Source organism: Balaenoptera acutorostrata, chromosome 17 (assembly GCF_949987535.1).
Source record: "Balaenoptera acutorostrata chromosome 17, mBalAcu1.1, whole genome shotgun sequence".
Classification (NCBI taxonomy): Eukaryota; Metazoa; Chordata; class Mammalia; order Artiodactyla; family Balaenopteridae; genus Balaenoptera; species Balaenoptera acutorostrata.
The window spans coordinates 35,463,368-35,485,038 of record NC_080080.1 but is presented as its reverse complement, the minus strand read 5'-3'; the positions used below and the strand labels follow the sequence as shown (position 1 = coordinate 35,485,038).

At 39.3% G+C, this 21,671-nt stretch overlaps 1 protein-coding gene across 3 annotated transcripts in view; it reads left to right on the top strand.

The window, feature by feature from the left end:
• Positions 1–21,671, top strand: part of GRHL2 (grainyhead like transcription factor 2) — a 166,851-nt gene that overhangs the window by 31,139 nt on the left and 114,041 nt on the right. For all 3 annotated transcript variants that reach the window (XR_450244.2, XM_007173397.2, XM_007173396.2), the window contains exon 2: positions 19,294–19,489. Coding sequence is in view for 2 of the 3 variants with exons in the window: in XM_007173397.2 (XP_007173459.2) it covers positions 19,294–19,489 (196 nt within the window). In the remaining variant the exon portion in view is untranslated. The remainder of the gene's footprint in view (positions 1–19,293; positions 19,490–21,671) is intronic.

The window sequence follows — 21,671 nt, the reverse complement described above, 5'->3', positions numbered from 1 at the left end:
AGTTCCCCAGTAATCCACTCTTATGCAGCCCCACCTCAATCTAAATTAGATCTTTGTTAGTCTGGGCTCTCCAAGCTGAAGACTCCAAGATGGGATTAAACATACAAGGATTTTATTAGGGTAACCACTTGTGTGAAAAAATGGGGAGGGAACTGGTAAAGATGGGAAGGGCTGTCAGACCATGATCCAAGTCTAACTCCGAGGGAAGGAGAGAGGGAAGGCGTGTTTGAGTGGAAGCCTCCACGACTGCTTGCAATCAAAGGAAGATTCGGCAAGGGCACCGGGAGTCTTCAAGCCAAAGTCAGCCATCAGAGGAGTCCCCTGCCTTCCCAGATTGGGCCTGCCCTCCTAGTCCTGCCATGTGTCATCACTGCCTAGGAGCTATGAGGAAGTGTGGCCTCCACACAAATGTGATTGATTTCAGAGTCAGCAGTGGGCTCCTTGATCAATAACGTTTTCTGTGGTTGGAGGACATGAGGTGTTCATGGCCACCACAGGAACCCTCAGGACATGTTTTCTCATAGCACCCCAGGCTTTTTCTTTGTTAACACTTGTCACATCTACAACTGTGTATTCTTCTGTAAAACTTCACCAGGGTGTTGGGTCTGTCTTTTCATCACTGTATCCCAGTACTCAGAGCAATACCAGCCCACAGTAAGCACTCAAGCTTGTTGAATCAATGTATTTTTAATTTCCAAGTTTTATAAATAGAAGTGCCTCCAGTATATGAAAATCCATGCCCTCTATGATACAATTTTCTATTACGTCTTTATACCTGGACTCATATATCTAACAGTGAGAGCCTATTGTTATAAGAGGACCTCAAAGTGTGAGCACTGGGATGAGATTTTTCTTAGCTTCTAGAGGAAGCTCTGGTGGTAAGATTACTTGAATGAATGAATGAGCAAATGGCAGAGACTTTGCCTCGCTTGATCACCACTGTATCCCCTGCACCTAGATCAGTGCCTGTTGCACAGTAGGAGCTCAAGAGAGGTTTGTTCAATTAACTGAGGGGGAGATTAAGGGGAGAGGGTGGGTGGAGGAGGGAACCTTTTGCCCGAATATGCATGTAATTTCCACTTTATCCTCAAATATAAGAGCGTTTATGTGTCCGCAAAGTGCTTCAAATTAGACAGTAGTGTATGTGTTTTCCAGCAACTTGTCCTCTAATCATTTTGATGTTAACAAAGATACCTGTGTAGTCTTAAGGAAGTGGTATGATCGCTCTGGACCTCAGTTTCCCCATTTGTAAAACGAAAAGTTTGAGGAAAGTAATCATGAAGATTTCTTTCAGCACTTACATGCTATGATTCTGTTTATAAACACAAAAACAACTTGTACCTCAGACCATCGGCAATCCTTGCAAATACCCATATATAAAAATTATATCTAGGGCTTCCCTGGTGGTGCAGTGGTTAAGAATCCTCCTGCCAATGCAGGGAACACGGGTTCGAGCCCTGGTCCGGGAAGATCCCACATGCCGTGGAGCAACTAAGCCCGTGTGCCACAACTACTGAGCCTGTGCTCTAGAGCCCATGAACCACAACTACTGAGCCTGCATGCTCCAACTACTGAAGCCTGCGCGCCTAGAGCCCGTGCTCCGCAACAAGAGAAGCCACCACAATGAGAAGCCTGCGCACCGCATCGAAGAGTAGTCCCCGCTCACCGCAACTAGAGAAAACCTGTGCGCAGCGACGAAGACCCAACACAGCCAAAATAAAAATAATAATAATAATAATAATAAAATAAAATAAATTAATTAAAAAATTATATCTAGCTTTGAGTATTTTTGGAATTTAAGTTGCATAAAATACAAGATGCTCTTTTGAGTTTCATTTCTTTCTTAAGTAGGCCTTTTGGTCATAAACTGGGAGGGTTCACAGAGTAGAAATCTATTTTTAAAAGAAAAACAGGGAGGAGGGAGAAAGAGAGAAAGGCACACAGTGGAAGCTACGTGCTTTAGAGTGGGGAATTATACAACGGTTGCTGTGATCAGCTTTTATGTCTGGAACAGAGAAAGGGAAATAAGAATTCTGGATGCCACAGAAAGGAAACGCCCAAACTCGTTAATTCCTGCAAACTTACAGAGAGTGCTTCCAGAAGCACAGTACTTCTCTCTGTCAGTTGGATGGTCTTTGCTTCCATTCATACACAGTTGTATAAGCAAAATCAAAGGAGAATTACTGAAGGCAAATCACTCACAGTTTCACCTCCAAAAGTTGATTTTCTTCTATTTTTGTTTGTTTTTCTGTTTCATAACCTTAGTTATTTATTTACTCACATATTATTAGTTTTAACATGGTCGATGTGATAGTCATCCAGACTCAAGAGTTTAGAAGAATGTCCCTCCATTGGGTTTGTCTGATGTTTTTCTCACGTTTAGCCTGGAGTTGTGGATTTTTGCAGAGGACCACAGAGGTGAAGTGTCCTCATCATATCATGTCATGGTGTTCCTGACATCACTCATGATATTAACCTTTATCGCTTGGTTAAGATAGTGGCTGCCAGGTTCCTCCACTGAATCAGTTTTGATTATTTACATTTTTCTAGAAATATTTCCATTTTGTCTAAGTTTCAAATTTATTAACATCAAAGTATTCTCTTTTATTGTGCTCCATCTGAAATTGTCTCCTTTATTTCCCTAATATTTGATTATCCTTGCCAGTTTGTTAGTTTTCTTTGTCATTTCAAAGAAACAACTTTTGTCTTAAGTTGCCCTTTCTCTCATGCCTTTACTTCATTAATTTATGTTTTTATCTTTAGTATATCCTTCTTTCTTTGGGTTAATTCTATTATTTTTTTCTAATATATTATATGCTTAGCTCTTTAGCTTTCACTTTTGTTCATTTCTAGTATAAGCATTTAAAGCTATGAAATTACCTCTAAGTGCTGATTTATCTATATCCCATCACATGTGGGATGTATTTTATTATTCTGTTTTAATTTTTTAAATTCCCTTGATTTTTTTTGATCTATGAATATTTGGAAGAGTATCTTATAATTTCTAAACATATGGTGTTTAAAGTTCATCTTTTTGTTATTGGCTTTAAATTTAATTATGCTGTGGTCAGAGAATTTAGTTGGTTTCATAAGAATTCTTTGAAATGGATATTCTTGCTTAATGGCTTGATACAGGGTCAATTTTCTTATGTATCATGGGTGCATAAAAAGAATACTCCTTTTTAAAATTCAGTTTGAAAAAAGCTCTTTTAAAAGTAGGGTTAACTCATTTTTACTTATTGCAATGCTGAAATTGTAAGGTCTTATTTTTCCCATGTTATGTCATCATTTTTATTTTTGCTTACTTTTGTTTCATTGATCAATATTTCTTTTTTCCATTGTTTTTCTCTAGTGATTTTCTAGAACAGTGGTCCTCAAACTTTTTGTTCTCAGAATCGCTTTACGCTCTTAAACTGTTGAAGTCCCTAAAAACCATGTGTTTGTGTGAGTTATTTATATATATCTATTACAATTTACCATACTAGAAATTAAAGATGAGAAATATAAAATATATTTTATGATTCAGTTAAAATAATGATTGCATATTAACCCATTGCATATTAACATAACATTTAAAAATGAAAACTAATTAAAATTTCTAAAACAAAGGAATTTAGTGAGATAAGTGGTATTGATTTACATTTTTACAATTCTCTTTAATGTCTGGTTTCATAGATGACAGCTGGATTCTCATATCTGCTTCATTCAGTCTGTTGCAAAATGTTATTTTGGTTGAGGTATACATGAAGAAAATCCTGCTTCACACTGATAGTCAGATGGAAAAGGAAAATGTATCTTCATAGCCTTTTCAGATAATTGTAGATACTTGGATACTGCATCAAAATTTGGCAGGTGATAGTTTCTTAAATGTTAGTTGCAACGTGGAAACTGAAATCATACAATGAACTTTCTGTACTCTCTTACATTAAAATCCCTATGTCTATTTTGCACTTTGAGTGGCTCTTTTACCTGTGTGTGATTTTTGCAATGTCAGACATTGACGTTTGGAAATGTTGGTTGACAGAGTTATTCAGATCTTCCAAATGTTAACATGTTTCATGATATATTAGCAAAAAATCACATCCACTAATATCTCCTTCTAGCTCATCAGAAAATCTTAAAGTATTAGGAAGTTGTCAATAGTGGTGCAAACAAGTTTTCAAAAATTCTTAAAAGTTTAAATTTTATCATTGGCAACAAAGACTGCCAGTTGTTTTCCTTGAAGTGATAGACTCACACTTGGTTTATATTTGAGAAAATGTTAGCCAAACACCCAAGTCTGAAAACATAGATGTTGGCCTATTAGTCTTTCTATGAAAAAAGCAGCCAGTTCATTTTCAACTTAAACAATTGCACAAGTACTTTCCCTGAGGCAATCATTGTTGTTCAGTATGCAGCAGAAGTGCTTTCTGTGTACTGCCCACTTTGTCACACAGAATATTAAAAAGATGTGTACTCAAAGTTTGAGTTTAATAAAATTAATATTTTATACTACTTCGTTAAGGACATTCTCAGATGAAACTAGCATCTTTTGTTCTTGTGTTTGCTTGTTTTGTTTTTATTGTGAATGTGTGTTGCTAAGAATACAGTGACTCAAGGACACCTTGATGTCACTGCTTTGATTCATGTCAGGAACCAGAACTTTTACCCACTATTAGTTTTGTACCATCAGTGCAAATGTCAATATAGTGAAAAGGCAAATGTCTTAGTATCATTATGAAAATAGTTTTGACCTTATGGATCCCTGAAATCTAAGAGACCCTTAGAGGTCTGCAGACCATATAATGAAAATTGCTGCTCTAAAATTTCTCCATCCTATCTTTATCCTAGTAATTGTTACCACTGAATTTTTAATAAACACATTTAAAAATATTTTCTGTCAATATCAGGAATGAATCATTATCCATTACTCTTCCTCCATACGAAGCAAAATCTTCAGGATACTTTATTTATTTATTTATTAAAAAAATTTTTTTTCAGAATTTTTTTGATGTGGACCATTCTTAGAGTCTGTATTGAATTTGTTACAATATTGCTTCTGTTTTATGTTTTGGCCACGAGGCATGTGGGATATTAGCTCCCTAACAGGGATCGAACCTGTATCCCCTGCATTGGACGGCAAAGTCTTTTTTATTTTAATTAATTAATTAATTTATTTATTTTTGGCTGAGTTGGGTCTTTGTAGCTGCGCGCGGGCTTCTCATTGCGGTGGCTTCTCTTATTGCAGAGCACAGGCTCTAGGTGCGTGGGCTTCAGTAGTTGTGGCTCACGGGCTCTAGAGCGCAGGCTAAGTAGTTGTGGCACACGTACTTAGCTGCTCCGCGGCACGTGGGATCTTCCCAGCCCAGGGCTCGAACCCATGTACGTTGCATTGTCAGGCGGATTCTTAACCACTGCGCCACCAGGGAAGCCCGGAAGGCAAAGTCTTAACCACTGGACTGCCAGGGAAGTCCCAAAATCTTCAGGACACTTTTAAACAATCTCCTATCCCCTCTCAGATATTTCATGCCAGTTTGGTATTATCTTTAAGAATCCTTTCCTAGTGGCTTAAATTTCATTTCCATGATCAGAAATTAGTTACAAGTAATTTAACATTTTACTGATTTATTTGATACTCTGATTGCTATATCAGTTTTCTTTTCTACCCTGAATGCCTTTTTTTTCATTTTGAATTGAGGGGTAATTCTTTCAAAAAGGATATAGGAGTAGAATAGGTTTTTAATCCTTTTATGACCAAATATGTCTTTATTTTGCCATCACACTAATTGATCTTTTGGTGTGTTCAGAATTCTATGTTCAAATCCCCTTTCTCTTGTCTTGCAGCATTTAGCAGATGAGAAGTTTATTGGCTGACTTTCTTGTTTTGTTGAAAGTTATTTGGTATTTGTAGCATTTTTCATTTAATCTTTAACATAGAAATTTTGCTAGGATATGGATAGATGTGTGTGTGTTTTTTTTAATAGTTAGCTCTGTTTTCCATCTCCCACTTTTTAATTTTTTTTTTTTTTTTTTTTTTTTTTTTTATGGCTGTGTTGGGTCTTTGTTTCTGTGCGAGGGCTTTCTCTAGTTGCGGCAAGTGGGGGCCACTCTTCATCACGGTGCGCGGGCCTCTCACTATCACGGCCTCTCTTGTTGCGGAGCACAGGCTCCAGAAGCGCAGGCTCAGTAATTGTAGCTCACAGGCCTAGCTGCTCCGCGGCATGTGGGATCTTCCCAGACCAGGGCTTGAACCCGTGTCCCCTGCGCCACCCGTGTCAACCACTGCGCCACCAGGGAAGCCCTGATGTGTTTCTTTTTATTATCCTTTTTAGCATTTTGGGGCCTTTCATTGCCAAGGCTCAAGTTTTTGTCAGCTGGAGGACATTTTCTTCTATTATTTCTTTGATTATTTATTTTTCCCTTTCATCCTCTTGCTTTCTTCGGTAACTCTTATCAGTTGAACATTATACTCCTGAATCTATTCTGTATACCCTTTAACTTTGTCTCATAAATTCTTTTTTTTTCTTTAGAAACTGGAAAAATCCCTTGCTTAGCTCTCCCAGATCATAACTTTTTTTTTCAGCTCTTCTCTATGCAACTCTCAAACAAAGTTATTTTTATTTCAGAAATTATGTATCTTGTGATGATTTCTTTTTCATAGTAGCCTGCTTTGCACATGCAATATCTTCTTTTTAACATTATTTTCTATATCCAACATTAATTATTTTCCTCATCAGTAAGACATTTTGTTCATCTTGGGCCTCTCTTTTGTTCATGTTAGTTTTCCTTAAATATCTGGTTATTCTTAGTTCTCCTATTAAGAATAAAGAGTTGGACTGCTCACCTTTCAGAGCTGCCAGGGTTTGTTAGCAGAGCGGAGCTCACTCTTCCTAGGGTGGGCTGTTCTCTAAAGTGGAAGGAATGGTCACGGGTGCTGAGGGTACCTGGAGGTTTCCTTTGCATATATACAGGTGAGGTCCCAGGGGGCAAACTTGGGTAGGACACATTGGAGGGTTTTCCCATTGTTTTAAGCTAAGTATCCACCCCCCCCACCTTTGTTTCCATTTAGTAGCTTGAAGTTACTCTAGGCGTGTTACTGAGTTATTTCTTTCTGGTGCTAGGGCCCCCCCAAAGGCCAACTCCTGTATTTAAGAAGTGAAGCTGTAGCTAGTTCCTATGACTGGCTTGGTTATAGATGCTGAAGACTCTGAGTTAGAGTTTTCCAGGCTCGGTGGGAAAACCAGTTTTCACTTATGCATTAACCTCTTCTGCACCAGCGTAGGGGTGCAGCCTTCTTGACTTTGGTTTCTCCTCTATTCCAATCTTCTGCTTTCTGTCTTCTTGAATTGCACAAAATTTCTGTTTTTACATTGACTACACGTTATTATGTGTCTCAGTTCAGGGAAATCTTTGAGGGAAAAGTAAACACATGAAATGGTCATGAGATAGAACTCAGTCCTGCAGCCTTTTAAGAGGCTCTTGTGGTTTTTTTGGTTTTTGTTTTGTTTTTTTGCTGCTGAAGATTTGAGCATGATAAGTTCCTCCAAAGAACTGATTCTCTTTTTAATTTTTGAAGCTAATTTGGTTTTAAGATGATTCTTTTCTTTAAAAATTGTATTTTGGTCACTATTGAAATATAATGTTTTTAATATTTCCTGCTTATTTAATGTATATTTTTATTACATCAATTATTTAATATTTTTCTACAGGATATTTAAAAACAGATGGCCTCTAACTGTGTCAAACTAAAGGTGGATAAGGAGTAGTAGCTATCCCTCCCCATATACAATTTATTTGTGTTGTCTGCCTTATGTGTACCCTGCAGAATGTTTCAGCACCTTGGAATTCTACAAATAACTTAAACACATCATCTTTGTCTTCAAGGAGCTTATAGACTTCCCCTTTGCACAGTTTCTCTAGAACTTTGAATTTGGACATTATCTCATTTACTTCCATGTAAGAAAATTCACTGTCGTGTTAGTCTCTTGTATCCAGTCTGTTTTCTAGTTCCCTCTTTTCAAGTAACTTTTTTTCTGATTATGAAAATAGAGCATAGTCAAGAATTGACAACAGAGAAGGATGCTTAAGAGCTCAGGCTCTGTGAGGCCATCCTGGTCTAAGCTGACTGCTGCATAACCCTGGGCAAGCAATTTAGCACTCTCTGTTCAGTGTCCCTGTCTATGTAAAGGGCGTGGTTACCTTGCCCAACTTAAAGGCTATAACAAAGAATAAATGTGTTAACCCATGTCAGGGGCTTAGAACACTATCTGGCGTATGGTAGGGGCTCATTAAGTATGTGTAACTTACAGACTATTTGAAAAGTGAAAAAGTAGAAAGAAGACAATAAAAATTCACCAATAATCACTGTTAACATTTTGAATTTCAATTTACACACACACACACACACAAACACACAATTTTAACCAATTTTAGTTATTTCATAGATTGTGAGCACTACAAATTGTCTTCATTTAAAGTATTATTTTCTTGTCCTCTTTCTTCTACTTTCCATTATGACATCTTTTTCCTCATGGTTGTTTCTAGTCCTTTCCAGCAGCTTCTTAATTATATCCCTAATCCTCTCAGTCCTTGATTACTTAATAGGTGGACTAAACATCCTTAGGTCACTAGCAAAGCTAGGGCACCGCTGAGAGAGAGAGAGAGAGAGAGAGAGAGCGCAAGATTACTCTTCAGTCAATGGATCAGTATATTTTGCAGTTAATATATCCAAAGTGGAACTACCCTAATTTCAATAGACGTAAGTTTTGTTTTAAAGTTCATTATTTTTAAAAACTGTGCATTTTATATGGTGGAGAGCATTATAATATTTTCACTGAATTAATTGAATTCTCTCTTTCTCAAATATAACCATCTGCAACATAAGATTATCAATATCATTCCAGGCTTTTGGATTCATTTTATTTCCTTTGACTTGTATATGGATTAGGTCAAGGGCAAAAGGTTAGAGTCATTAAGGACAAGTGCTCAGTGTAGAAACTTCCTAATCAATTTCAACCCTTGTTCTAACATGGAAAGTATCTGTTATCTCTTGTGATTTGCCTCTAGCAAGCACCAAAAGGAGGGATATTATTGAAAGTAGCTACTAGTGAAATGACTAACATCATTGGCATTTAAATTGTGACATTAACCCTGATTAGGATGATTGGTTCATTAGTTTCCATTTGAAAGTCATATTCTATAACTGGAGAAAATGCCAAGATTCCCAAAGAAAGAATAATTGTTAGTTGTTGAAATCTTGCTCTTAAGTTTAGGGTCTGAATATAGTCTTTTTTTGGGGGGGGGGGGCTGGGAAGCTGAAGTGATTGTAGGTCAGTAACCAGCTACAGTAAATCAGCTACAAGAAATTGAAGTGGATAAAGGCTAAACTCCAAGTGCTGAAGACTCAGCATAAGATGAGATATTCTATTTGGAAAATAGAATTCATAATTCATACAATCTCAAGATAAAGTCTCTGTATATGTGTGTGTGTGTGAGAGAGAGGGACAAAGACAGAGACAGAGAGAGAGACAGAGAGAGAGATGGGACAGAGAAGAGGGAGATATTGAGGCAGAGAACATAGCATGAAATCCTAAGAATTATGTAAAAACTTCACTTTTTTTTTCCAATTGAAGTATAGTTGATTTACAATGTTTCAGGTGTACAACAAAGTGATTCAGTTATATATATTCTTTTTCAGATTCTTTTCCATTATCGGTTATTAGAAGATATTGAGTATAGTTCCCTGTGCTATACAGTAGTTCATGGTTGTTTATTTAATATATAGTAGTTTGTATCTGATAATCCCATACTCCTAATTTATCCCTCCCCACCCTTCCCCTTTGGTAACCATAAGTTTGTTTTCTATGTCTGTGAGTCTATTTCCGTTTTGTAAATAAGTCCATTTGTATCATTTTTTTAGATTCCATGTGTAATTGATATCGTATGATATTTGTCTTTCTCTGTCTGACTTACTTAGTATGATAATCTCTAGGTAAAACTTCACTTCTTAAAGAGAGGTGGAAAAAATTATTTTGCCCCCAATTCAAGTCAATGTTGAGAATGGTATACAACAGGTAGAAGAAAGGGTCATGGATTGCAGACCTTTGCTGGTTAGAGTTCAGTCTTCCTCTAGTTTTGCCTCTGGTCTGCACATACATCTGCTTGGTTTCCTTGTGTGTAGCTCACATTTTAGGAGAACAGAAAAATGAATCCTCATTTTGTTTAATTTGAAGGTGAGAAGCAGGAGGTGAGAGAAAAACAGTTTAGGATCAATCCTTGTTAAATTAATTTTACAAGTATGCTTCTTAAAATTAAGGCAACTTGCATTTATATAGCATTTTATAGCTCACGACTAATTTACAAACACACTGTAAACTGATTTTATGAAAACGTGAAAAAAATAGCTCCCTCCCTCCCTTCATAGTACTTTAAACCCCAAATTATACTTCAATTACTTCAATTCTTCAACTGAACTTTAATTCACTCATTCAGCAAATTTAATTGAGTGGCAGGCATAGTTCAAACTGCTTATGATACATCCATGAACACACACAAAAAAATCCCAGCTCTGTGGAGCTTACATTCTTGTGGGGATAGACAGACCATGAACACTGAACGCAGTAAGTAGGCTACATTGTGTGTGAGAAGATGGTGACTGCTTGGGAAGGAAGAAAGAGTAGAAGCTGTGTAAGGGAGATGGAAAGTTTTGGAGGAATGGGAAGTTCTAGGGTGAGTCGAGGTGGGTCACTGCATTAAGTAAAGTAGTCAGGGTAAATTTCATTGTGGTGAGATTTGGGCAAAGGTTTAGAGGAGATGAGAGAGTTATTTGGGGGAATCTGGGGGAAGAACATTCCAGGAAGATGAAACAGCTGGAGCCAAGACTCTAAGGTGGAGACATGGAGACCAGTGCAGAGGATTAGAATGAGTGAGGAGAATGACAAGGAGAGTATCAGGAGAGGAGGTCAGAGAAGTAAAGGAGGAGAGATTCTGTAGGGCCTGGAAGGCCAGTGGAAGGACCTTGACCTCTAAGGAAAATGGGGAGTCATTATAGGATTAAGCATGGGACTAGCATGATCTGATTTATGTTTTAATGGGATTTCTATAGATGCTTTGTTGAGAATAGACTGGAGGGAGGAGGGGACAATGGAAAAAGCAGGGAGATTTATTTAGAGACAGTATTAGTTATCCACTGCTGTGTAACATAGTATCTAAAAACTTATCAGCTAAAATAACAAACATTATCTTGCACAATTTCTGAGGGTCAGGAATCTAAGAGCAACTTAGCTGGTTGGTTCTGACTCTGAGTTTCTCATAAGGTTGCAGTCAAGTTGTCATCTGGGGCTATAACTGATTTAAGACTTGTCTCTGACTGCAGAATGTACTAAGCTCCCTCACGGGTTGTTGGTGGTCTTCAGTTTCTCATTGACTGTTGGTCAAGGCTTCAGTTCCTCACCACAATATGGCAGTTTGCTTTCCCTAGAGAGAGAAATGAGAAAGAGAGAGAGAGAGAGAGAGAGACTGACTTACCAAGATGGAACACTTTTATTATCTAATTCTGGGAGTGCCATACTATCATTTTTACTGTATGCTGTTGGTCATATAAACCAAGTCTGATACAATGCGGGAGGGAACTCCACAAGGGTGTGAGTTCTAGGAGGTAAGGATCATTGGGGGCCCATAGTGGAGGCTGCCTACCTCAGAGACAATTGCAATAATCCAAGTAGAAGATGATGGTGGCTTGCACCAGCATGCTTCCAGTGGAATGGTGAGAAGTGGTCAAGTTCTGGATATATTTTGAAGGCAGGATCAATAGGAAGGACTTTTTAATGAAGTGGATGTAAGAAAATGAGGACACATGGATGACTCTGTTAGCTCCCTTTTAAAAGATAAGTGCCTAGGGTGTCTAGGTGTGTTAATTGACTCAGGGAGATGTGTGTGTGTGTGTGTGTGTGTGTGTGTGTGTGTGTGTGTGTTGGTGGGGGGACTGGTGCTTTTAGAAGAAAGCCAATGCAAAGCTGGAGAAGAGGGGTTTGCAGATCTTTGAGTGAAGCCAGGAAGGTTGGGAATCCAAGGCAGGTAAGGGACGTGGTGCAGGACAGACTGTGGACTATGTATGGGGACTGCTGGGCTTTTTGATTAATGAATGCTACTTTCTTGGTGTAGTTAGTGGATCTGACAGCTGAATGACAGTTTTCTTTCCATAGTCAGTATTCTTTATGTAGTAAAAATTAAATGGTAGAATATATAAGGTAAATAATATACATACTGTAGGAGTCCTTAGTACAGGGAAGCCCTTAAAAGCCCAAATAGGAACAATCAGGGAGTATTTTCTGGAAGATGGGATCTTGCAGCTGGACTTTGATAAGGGTAGAATTTAGATGGAGAGAAGCAGGAAGGGAATTTCAGGCAGGGGACAGTCTGAGCAAAGGCATGGACGTAGGAACGGGCTTCTTTAAGGTACTGCAAATAAATGGTTTAACTCCTTATGTTAAGTAAGTAGAAAGAAATAAATTTTGAGAAGTATGTAGGGGCCTGATAATGGAGAATCTTAAATATCAGATGGAGGATTTTGGACTTGATATTACAGGTGGTAAAGAATCATAGTACACTCTTGAAAATGATTATCTATGAAGATGATTCCATAGGGCTTCAATAGGGATTGAAGAGGGGAAAGTTGAAGGATAAAGAGACCAGTTGGAGGCATGAAGAGATAAGACCAAAGCTGTGATCATGGATATGGTGACTGACTCCATATAAGGGACGAAGAGAAAGTATAATAGCCAACACACATGAGGCTTTTATACCATGTCAATTTCATTTGGGGTTACATCTCAATTTTACAGGTGAGGAAGCTGATGCCCAGAAAGGTTAACTAACTTGTCCAGGGTTACACAGCTAGTACGTGGTGCAGCCAGGATTTACACCCAGGCAGTCTGGCTCCAGAGTCTATATTTTAAACCACTTCATAAGATTTGGCCCTGGATGACTGGGGACAGATGATGGTGAGGTGTGCCCAATTGAGAAATGATGATTACCTTAGTTTTGGATTGAGTTAAAGGTGACAACAGGACATCTAAGGAGAAGGCAGAACTGGCTCTTAGGTGATACCCATCTATTAGTCATTAAGATAGAGGATCAGGGACTTCCCTAGTGGCGCAGTGGTTAAGAATCCACCTGCCAATGCAGGGGACATGGGTTCGATCCCTGGTCTGGGAAGATCCCACATGCCGCAGAGCAACTAAGCCCATGCGCCACAACTACAGAGCCTGCACTCTAGAGCCCGCGAGCCACAACTACTGAGCCCGTGTGCCTAGAACCCGTGCTCCACAACAAGAGAAGCCACAGCAATGAGAAGCCCGTGCACCGCAACAGAGTAGCCCCCGCTCGCCGCAACAAGAGAAAGTCTGCACGCAGCAACGAAGACACAGCACAGGGGCTTCCCTGGTGGCGCAGTGGTTGAGAATCTGCCTGCCAATGCAGGGGACACGGGTTCGAGCCCTGGTCTGGGAAGATCCCACATGCCGCGGAGCAACTAGGCCCGTGAGCCACAACTACTGAGCCTGCGCGTCTGGAGCCTGTTCTCCGCAACAAGAGAGGCTGCGATAGTGAGAGGCCCGTGCACCGCGATGAAGAGTGGCCCCCACTTGCTGCAACTAGAGAAAGCCCTCGCACAGAAACGAAGACCCAACACAGCCAAAAACAAATAAATAAATAAAGACACAGCACAGCCAAAAATAAAAATAAAATAAATAAAAAAAAAAAAAGATTGAGAATCAATGAAAGCCATAGGAATCAACAATGGAAAGAAAAGAGCAAAGGGCCCAGGAACGATGAGAGTTAGAGGAATAGGAGGAGGTAGAGTAGAAATTAGAAAAGAGTGTTTGGCTACAGAGGAGAACCACCCTTGCACAGTATCTTAGAAGCCAGGCAAGGAAAGATTTTACAGAAGTGAGAAATGGCCAAGAAAATCCAAGGAGATTAAGAACTGAGAGCAGTCTATTGGATTTTGATCAGAGGTCATTAATAGAATCAGTTCTAAAGAGAAGTAATACTTATAACTATTATTTATTGAAGATCTGTAATGTACCAGGCTCTTCATATGTAAATATCTGAGTTATTCCTTTAGAACAGTACCGTAAGGCTGATATCATGATACAGAGGAAGAAACAAGCTCAAAGAAGTAAAGTACCTCATCTAAATTCAGTAGTTGACAGAGCTGAGATTAAAACTGAGGTTTATTCAACTCCAAAACCATTCTCCCCCTAGATTAAGACAAAAAACCCCCCAAAACAACCCTCCCCTCAAAGACTAATGCCCTTCTAGGAATTATTAAAAAAAAAAAAAGAATGATGAGAAATGGATTGAAAGTGATAATTTGACGTGAAAACTTCACTGTCCTGGTTTTTTGTGGTCCCAAGTGAAATGGATTTATGTCTGGATTTGTTGACCATTACTACACATATTTTTAGGAGGTGAAGGCGTTATGTACTAAGTTTCACATGCTTCTCCCCAGCAAAGCATTCCCCCTGTTAGACTCTTATTAATGCCCCAGGCCATGCGGTAGAGTGATCTGGAACTTTTCTTGACTTGTTGGTTATGATCTCAGCTGAATGACTGCTCCACCTCTTTCATTACTTCAGCTGATGACTCATCTCTTAATTTTTCTCCCAACATCAACAAAATGAAGTAGCGGATTAAAGAAACAAACGAAAGAAAAAAAAATATTTGTGATCTAACACAGCCTTAGACTTGCTGTGAATACTCAGGTGCTAATTTAAACTTTCCTCCAAGGAAGAACAGAGATCAAGTTTATAGTTGATGTGTTCTGTGTTCAAGGCAACCCAGAAAATTACATACCTAAAGCTACTGAAAGGATATTTTAAAAGCTGACCGGAGCAGGATTAGAATTGCCACTCCAAAAGAACAGTGATGAAATTCACCTTCAGAAAGTGTTCCAAACTTTGGTAAAAGCTGTTCTGTGAAACTGTCCTTTCTTTACAAGTCTACGTTTTTGCTCAGTGTACCAGAGAGATTGTTCTGTTTTTACTAAACCAAGCTTTATTCAACAGTGCTCTGTACCGGAGAGATTATAATCTATGAAAAAACAAAAAAATCCAAAGTCATTATGCAGTTAAAGGGAAGAGCATAAAAGTCCTTTGGCCATCAAAAATGTGAACAGAAACAGCTAGTAAGGATGTGCTTTCCCAGGATATTTTTCTCCATTGATCATGTAAGGATTCATCAACCATTTCATCATAGGAGAAAAGCTGATGAATCTAGATTTATGAGTGAACGTTCGTGCTGGGAACAGATAAAATCAGCAATCCAGGAGACTCAGCAGGAGGGAGTAGGGACTTGAAGGAAGACTCAAAGAAAAATCTCTCAAGTGAATCAGGGCACTACTTAGTGTAAATCAAGAGTTGGCTTTTATCCTTCACCCTGGCGCTTCCTGCTAAACTTTTGGAAATTAGCCAGTGTTGTAATTAACACTCCCCCCGCCTCCCAGCTTTTCTTAGGTAAGAAAGAGAGTAAAATCCCCACCTTTTCCAATGGTGAGGTCACAGCAAATAACTTAAAGCCCTTCTTTCCTGTAGGACTGAGCATTTTGGGAAGTATGCATGATGCCTGGGTGCTCATGGGCAACAATTAGGGTTCAGATTCCTCTATTTCTCCCTCTAAGTGAAGGCTGCAGACCGGGCACCCAGGATGGCTCCTACTAAATGACTGAGAGGGGTGGTGGTGGCACTGCCACACGTGGGCCCATCACCTCTGCCTTTGTGGTCCTCTCAGAGACTTCATTTCTTCCACTTGTAGATTCTTAGGAGTCCACCAAAATTCTATCTCTAAATCAAGCCCTATCCTCTGTGATTAGTGATTTCCACAACATGGAAATACTATTTTACTGTTAAATCAAAGTACATAAATTTCTTTTTTTACACTGAATTATAGTTGATTTACAATGTTGTGTTAATATCTACTGTACAACAAAGTGATTCAGTTATACATACATACATACATACATATATATATATATATACACATTCTCTTTTATATTCTTTTCTATTATGGTTTATCACAGGATATTGAATATAGTTCCCCGTGCTATATAGTAGGACCTTGTTGTTTATCCATTCTGTATGTACTAGTTTGTATCTGCTAACCCCAAACTCCCAATCCAACCCTCCCCCACCTCCCCTGCCCTTGGCAACCACAAGCCTGTTCTCTATGTCTGTAGTCTGTTTCTGTTTCGTAGATAAGTTCATTTGTGTCATATTTTAGATTCCACATATAAGTGATATCACATGGCATTTGTCTTTCTCTTTCTGACTTACTTCACTTAGTATGATAATCTCTAGGTCCATCCATGTTGCTGCAAATGGCATTATTTCATTCTTTTTTATGGCTGAGTAATATTCCACTGTATATAAAATACATAAATTTCTTTAGTTGACTCTCCAAAATGAATACAAATGTGCTCCTTTTGTCAGAAAATTCCATTATTTTGCATTACCAATATATTCTTCACTTTAAAAATGTTTCCCCCATCCCAAAAAAAAATGTTTCCCACATCTGCCCATTTCAACATTGACTGGCACACTCCTGCCTTTCCTTCAGGTCTTTGTCAAAACTTTGCTTCCTCCTTGATCCTCTGGTTAGGTTAGTCCCCTCTGTCATCTAACCTCACTCATGACACTGTTCATTTCTCACACTCATTGCTCTTGTAACAGCGGTGCTTTCTTTTTTTTCTTTTTCTTTTTTGGCTGTGTTGGATCTTCACTGCTGCGCGTGGGCTTTCTCTAGTTGCAGCAAGCGGGGGCTACTCTTTGTTGCAATGTGTGGACTTTTATTGCGGTGGCTTCTCTTGTTGCAGAGCTCGGGCTCTAGGCACACGGGCTTCAGTAGTTGCAGCACGAGGGCTCAGTAGTTGCGGCACATGGGCCCTAGAGCGCAGGCTCAGTAGTTGTGGTGCACGGGCTTAGCTGCTCTGCAGCATGTGGGATCTTCCTGGACCAGTGACCAAACCCGTGTCCCCTGCATTGGTAGGCAGATTCTTAACCACTGCACCATCAGGGAAGTCCCAACAGTGGTGCTTTCTTCCCCCACTGGACTGCAAGCTACTTGGGCTATGGGGCAGTGCCTGTGTCCTTTGCCATTGCATCCTCCACAAATAGCATGGTGCCTGGCATCTATTGGGCTCTCAATCAAAATAGCTAAATGAACAACTTCAGTCTCCCTTTAATTAATGATTATCTTTAGCACTTCTGCATTATAACCAAAAATCGCTATACCCACAAACTTTACGGGAATATAGAACTGTGCTGTGATAGTAATACCTGTTATTGTATAACATTGTGCAGTTTACAGACCTCTATTTTATTCATTATTTTATTCCATTCTTACAGTCTCATTGTGAGGTAAGTAGAGTGGACATTGCTGTCTTTTTTTTTTTTTAACTTTTTATTTCATATTGGAATATAGCTGATTAACAATGTTGTGTTAGTTTCAGTTGTACAACAAAGTGATTCAGTTATACATATACATGTATCTATTCTTTTTCAAATTCTTTCCCCAGTTAGGTTGTTACATAATATTGAGCAGAGTTCCCTGTGCTGTACAGTAGGTCCTTGTTGGTTATCCATTCACACCAGTCAGAATGGCCATCATCAAAAAATCCACACACAATAAATGCTGGAGAGGGTGTGGAGAGAAGGGAACCCTCTTGCACTGTTGGTGGGAATGTAAATTGGTACAGCCACTATGAAGAACGGTATGGAGGTTCCTTAAGAAACTAAAAATAGTGTTGTCCTTATTTAAGGCGCAAAGAAACCGAACCTCAGGCAATTTTCCTCTGCTGTAAGTGGTGAACAGAGACTCACTTCCAGGGCCTGTGCTGTTCCATGTCACCAGACTACCTAATGGTTAGAAAGGCCTTCTACCAGGGTTTTCCTGTTTACTTCCACAAACTTGATTTTACCTTTTAATCCAATTAATTTACAGTTGGGTCATTTTCTCTTTCTTCCCGATCAGTTCCACCAAGCTCCTGGCACAAAGTTCAAACCAGCGGCCTGGAGACCGTCTGAAACTCCACTCTGCTCAGTGTGGATTTCCCGCCCCACCCCCAAACATATGTTACCAATGTCAGTGTCATTTTCTGACCCTACACCAATGTGTGGCATCATGCCTCCACATAAAGGGCCCTCAACACAGCCTTTGTTGGGAGTTCATACCAGTTTTCTATCACAAAGTGAACGGGGAGACCATCTACTCTCAGAAGGCCCTGTAGAAATATCAGCAAAAAGGGACGTCTGTGACTGAATGACCATCAAAAGGCTCTTGGTGGCTGAATTTCCACTGATCGGTATACATGTTGCCTTTGCAATCCTGTTACTTGTCTGTGTCATGTTACTCTGAGTGGACATAGGTGTTACTGAAATACAATGTCTCATGGTCACTTTTTGGTTTCATTTCAATGAACAAGGCTGGGGAGCTGCTGAGGACTGTCATGGTTTGTGAGTATTTAAGTTATTATCGCATCCTCCTTAAGAAATCACTTTGATAGTCAATTGCTGCTTTACCTGAGCTTGGCTTGGTTAGGACTGACAAATGATTCCAACCCCTGTTGCCTCTACTGAAGATTCTCCAGGTGCCCTCCTCACTCCCCATGATGATTTTTTACAACCTGTATCTTCTATGTCCTTTAAATATAGTAGGATCCCGTGGCAATACAGGATTCATATACAGAGTTCGTCTCTTTCCTGCTGCTTTGTATCCCTATTACGCAGCATATCTGCAATACGTCTTGTTTGCAAAGTAGCTTCTATTGCCTTTTTAAGGGACTTGGATTGGTCTATAATTTGCTTACGATTATAGTATAAATTAAGCTGGATAAAATAGTTTTTAATAACCATTAACATGTTGATTACATTTAATGTATCGCACATATTTATACATTAGAACTCAGAGAGTTAAATGAAACCTGTTCCCTCTCAGTTTTTCCTTTTAATATTCGCTAATGAAGAATAATCAAAGAAAATGATTTGGCTCCTGAAGTGATTGGATATGAAAAGCCAAGTGTGAAGGGAACCAACTTACACTACTTCTGTACTACCTTTGAAAGACCATTATTACTTCTCATGGGCAGTAGAGAAATAAATCAGTGGCTTTATCAATGCAATGGGGCAGTCACTTTAGTCTTAATCTTCCCTCTCTTCCATTCTGGGGAAGTACAAATTAGCCAAATAATGTGTATTTTTTAGCGGATATCAAAGGAATACTTCTTTGATAATGAACCTCATGTGTTTCTTGCTTTCACAGTAATAAACGACTGGTGGCCTTAGTGCCCATGCCCAGTGACCCTCCATTTAATACCCGAAGAGCCTACACCAGTGAGGATGAAGCCTGGAAGTCGTATTTGGAGAACCCCCTGACGGCGGCCACCAAGGCGATGATGAGTATCAACGGTGATGAGGACAGCGCCGCCGCCCTTGGCCTGCTGTATGACTACTACAAGGTAGAACCTGAAGCCCCGCCTCCCTCCACTTTCTGCCTCCAGGGCCTCCCCTCTCTAGTGGGCAGAGGGGACAGATTCTTCATCCCAGGCCAGAGAATGAATGGCATTGCCACACTCCCTCTGGAATTCAGCCTCTCCCTGGTCTCATTGCGTCTCTGCTTTCCCATCTATAAAGCATGACTTTACCACCCCCCCGAGGGAGTTTTCATTTTAGGATAATTATTTCTGTGCCCTCTGTTTCCAAGCATACATATTATCTACGTTTAATTTCTACTTCATATCCTATTGCAAATCCTTCTTTGCTGCCATTTTTACTTTATGATTTTTGGTGAATAAAGAGTATTACATTGTGTGGCTGTACCATAATTTAGTCATTGCTCAGTTTTGGGGGCATTTAGGTTGCTTTTATCTTTTCTTATTTTATTTTATTTTTAAATTAAGTAATGAGAACCTTTAAAAAATTTTTTTTTTAATTTAATTTTTTGGCTGTGCCACACAGCTTGCAGGATCTTAGTTCCCCAACCAGGGATTGAACCCAGTCCCATGGCAGTGAAATCAGAAGTGAAAACGCCGAGTCCTAACCACTGGACCACCAGGGAACTCCCTAGGTTGCTTTTAGATTTTCCATTTTATAAGAAACATCAGGGTTTCTAGATTTTTCAGTTCTGTAAGGAATACGCCAATGAATACTTTAGTGGTAGGCTTTTGCAGCAATTCCAAAATCTAACTGTCTCCATTTGTTTTAATGAGTACTCAATATTTATTTTGAAAAACCCTTAAAACAAAGTGAATGTAATTCGCTTGCATTACAAAAATACCTGCCATAGATACCTTCAAAATAGGAGTATTTCAGGAAATCGAACAACAAACAATGGTCTGCCTCAACTATAAAGGACTATATCTGGTATGACCTGCTCCCTTAGAACCAATGAAGTGTAAAAAATCAACAGGTATTTACTGAATGAGGATATTTATTGCCTGACTTGATTGTGAACACTGTGGGCTTATGCTGGTATTGGCACAAAGGTGAGAATGGCCGTATTTATTTTGCTGGTTGGGCACAGTGAACTCTTTATTTTAGAATAAGAACTAAATCCCCCTCTTCCCCTCTCCCTCCATCATGAGAAAATCACCCAAGAGGAATCACTTTTCTTTTGGTAAGCACCAGTCTCAGCTTCCTGTTTCCTTCCTGCTTCCCAGTTCCTGTTTCCTCCCAGTGGTCTCACTTCTGCAAGTTGTGTTGTCCCCTGGGTCTCTCCTAAACCAGGGTTTTTGTGCTTTACAACGATCTCCCACCACCATTGACTCTGGCACTGCCCCCGGGCCTATTTCTTTCACCAGAGTTCTCTAAAATTACTCATTCCTTTTCCAGCTTCTTCCCATTTTCTCTGTTAAAACACTCAGGAGGGCTCCCTCCATGGGGAGAAGAATGAAAGCCAAGCCAAGTTGTGCTTATTTAAGATGAAACACAAGGTATGAGTAACTGATAGGTTGGCCCATCCAGGCTACTTTAAATGAGGATATTATTAACTCAAATAAATGCATTTTTTATGGTTGGAAAGTGCTGGAGAAATACAGGAAAGGCATTCCACTGGTACCCTTGCCAGTCTAGGCTGATTTTTTTTCCCTTTACCAACAGAGCTGGAGTTGGCCGATTTCGACAGCTCTCTTGTGAAGCTGTACAACTCCCAACACGGCTCCTGACATAGCAAGAAGGGCCTTTAACTTTGGGAATTGGGGTCCAGATGAAAGGATATTTTAGGGTCTAACCTCCATTTCATGTAAGCAGGGCAGTTTCCTACAATGAACAGGAATCGCCCGAAAAAAAATGAGCCTAAAAACAAAGATGGTTTTTTGGCAGGCTTTCCTTTCTTCTTTTCTTTGTTTGTGGTTGTTTTATATATTTTAATCCTTTTTGACTAAGGAGCTTATTTGAAAAACACAAGGATGAATTCTAAACGTTTTGAAGTCAAAATTTTCAGAATGTATTGAGGATAGTATAGAAACACAGAACTTATCATGTTAGACTGCTTCATGTTATAGGCTATTTCTTGAGGGTTCAGCTTTATTGGACTTTTGTGTTAACATGTAATGTTCAGAAATGGTCTCATCCTTAGAAAGAAATCACAAAGCAATTTTCCTTTATTATAAAAAATAGTTAAAACTTGACACCTTTTAAAAA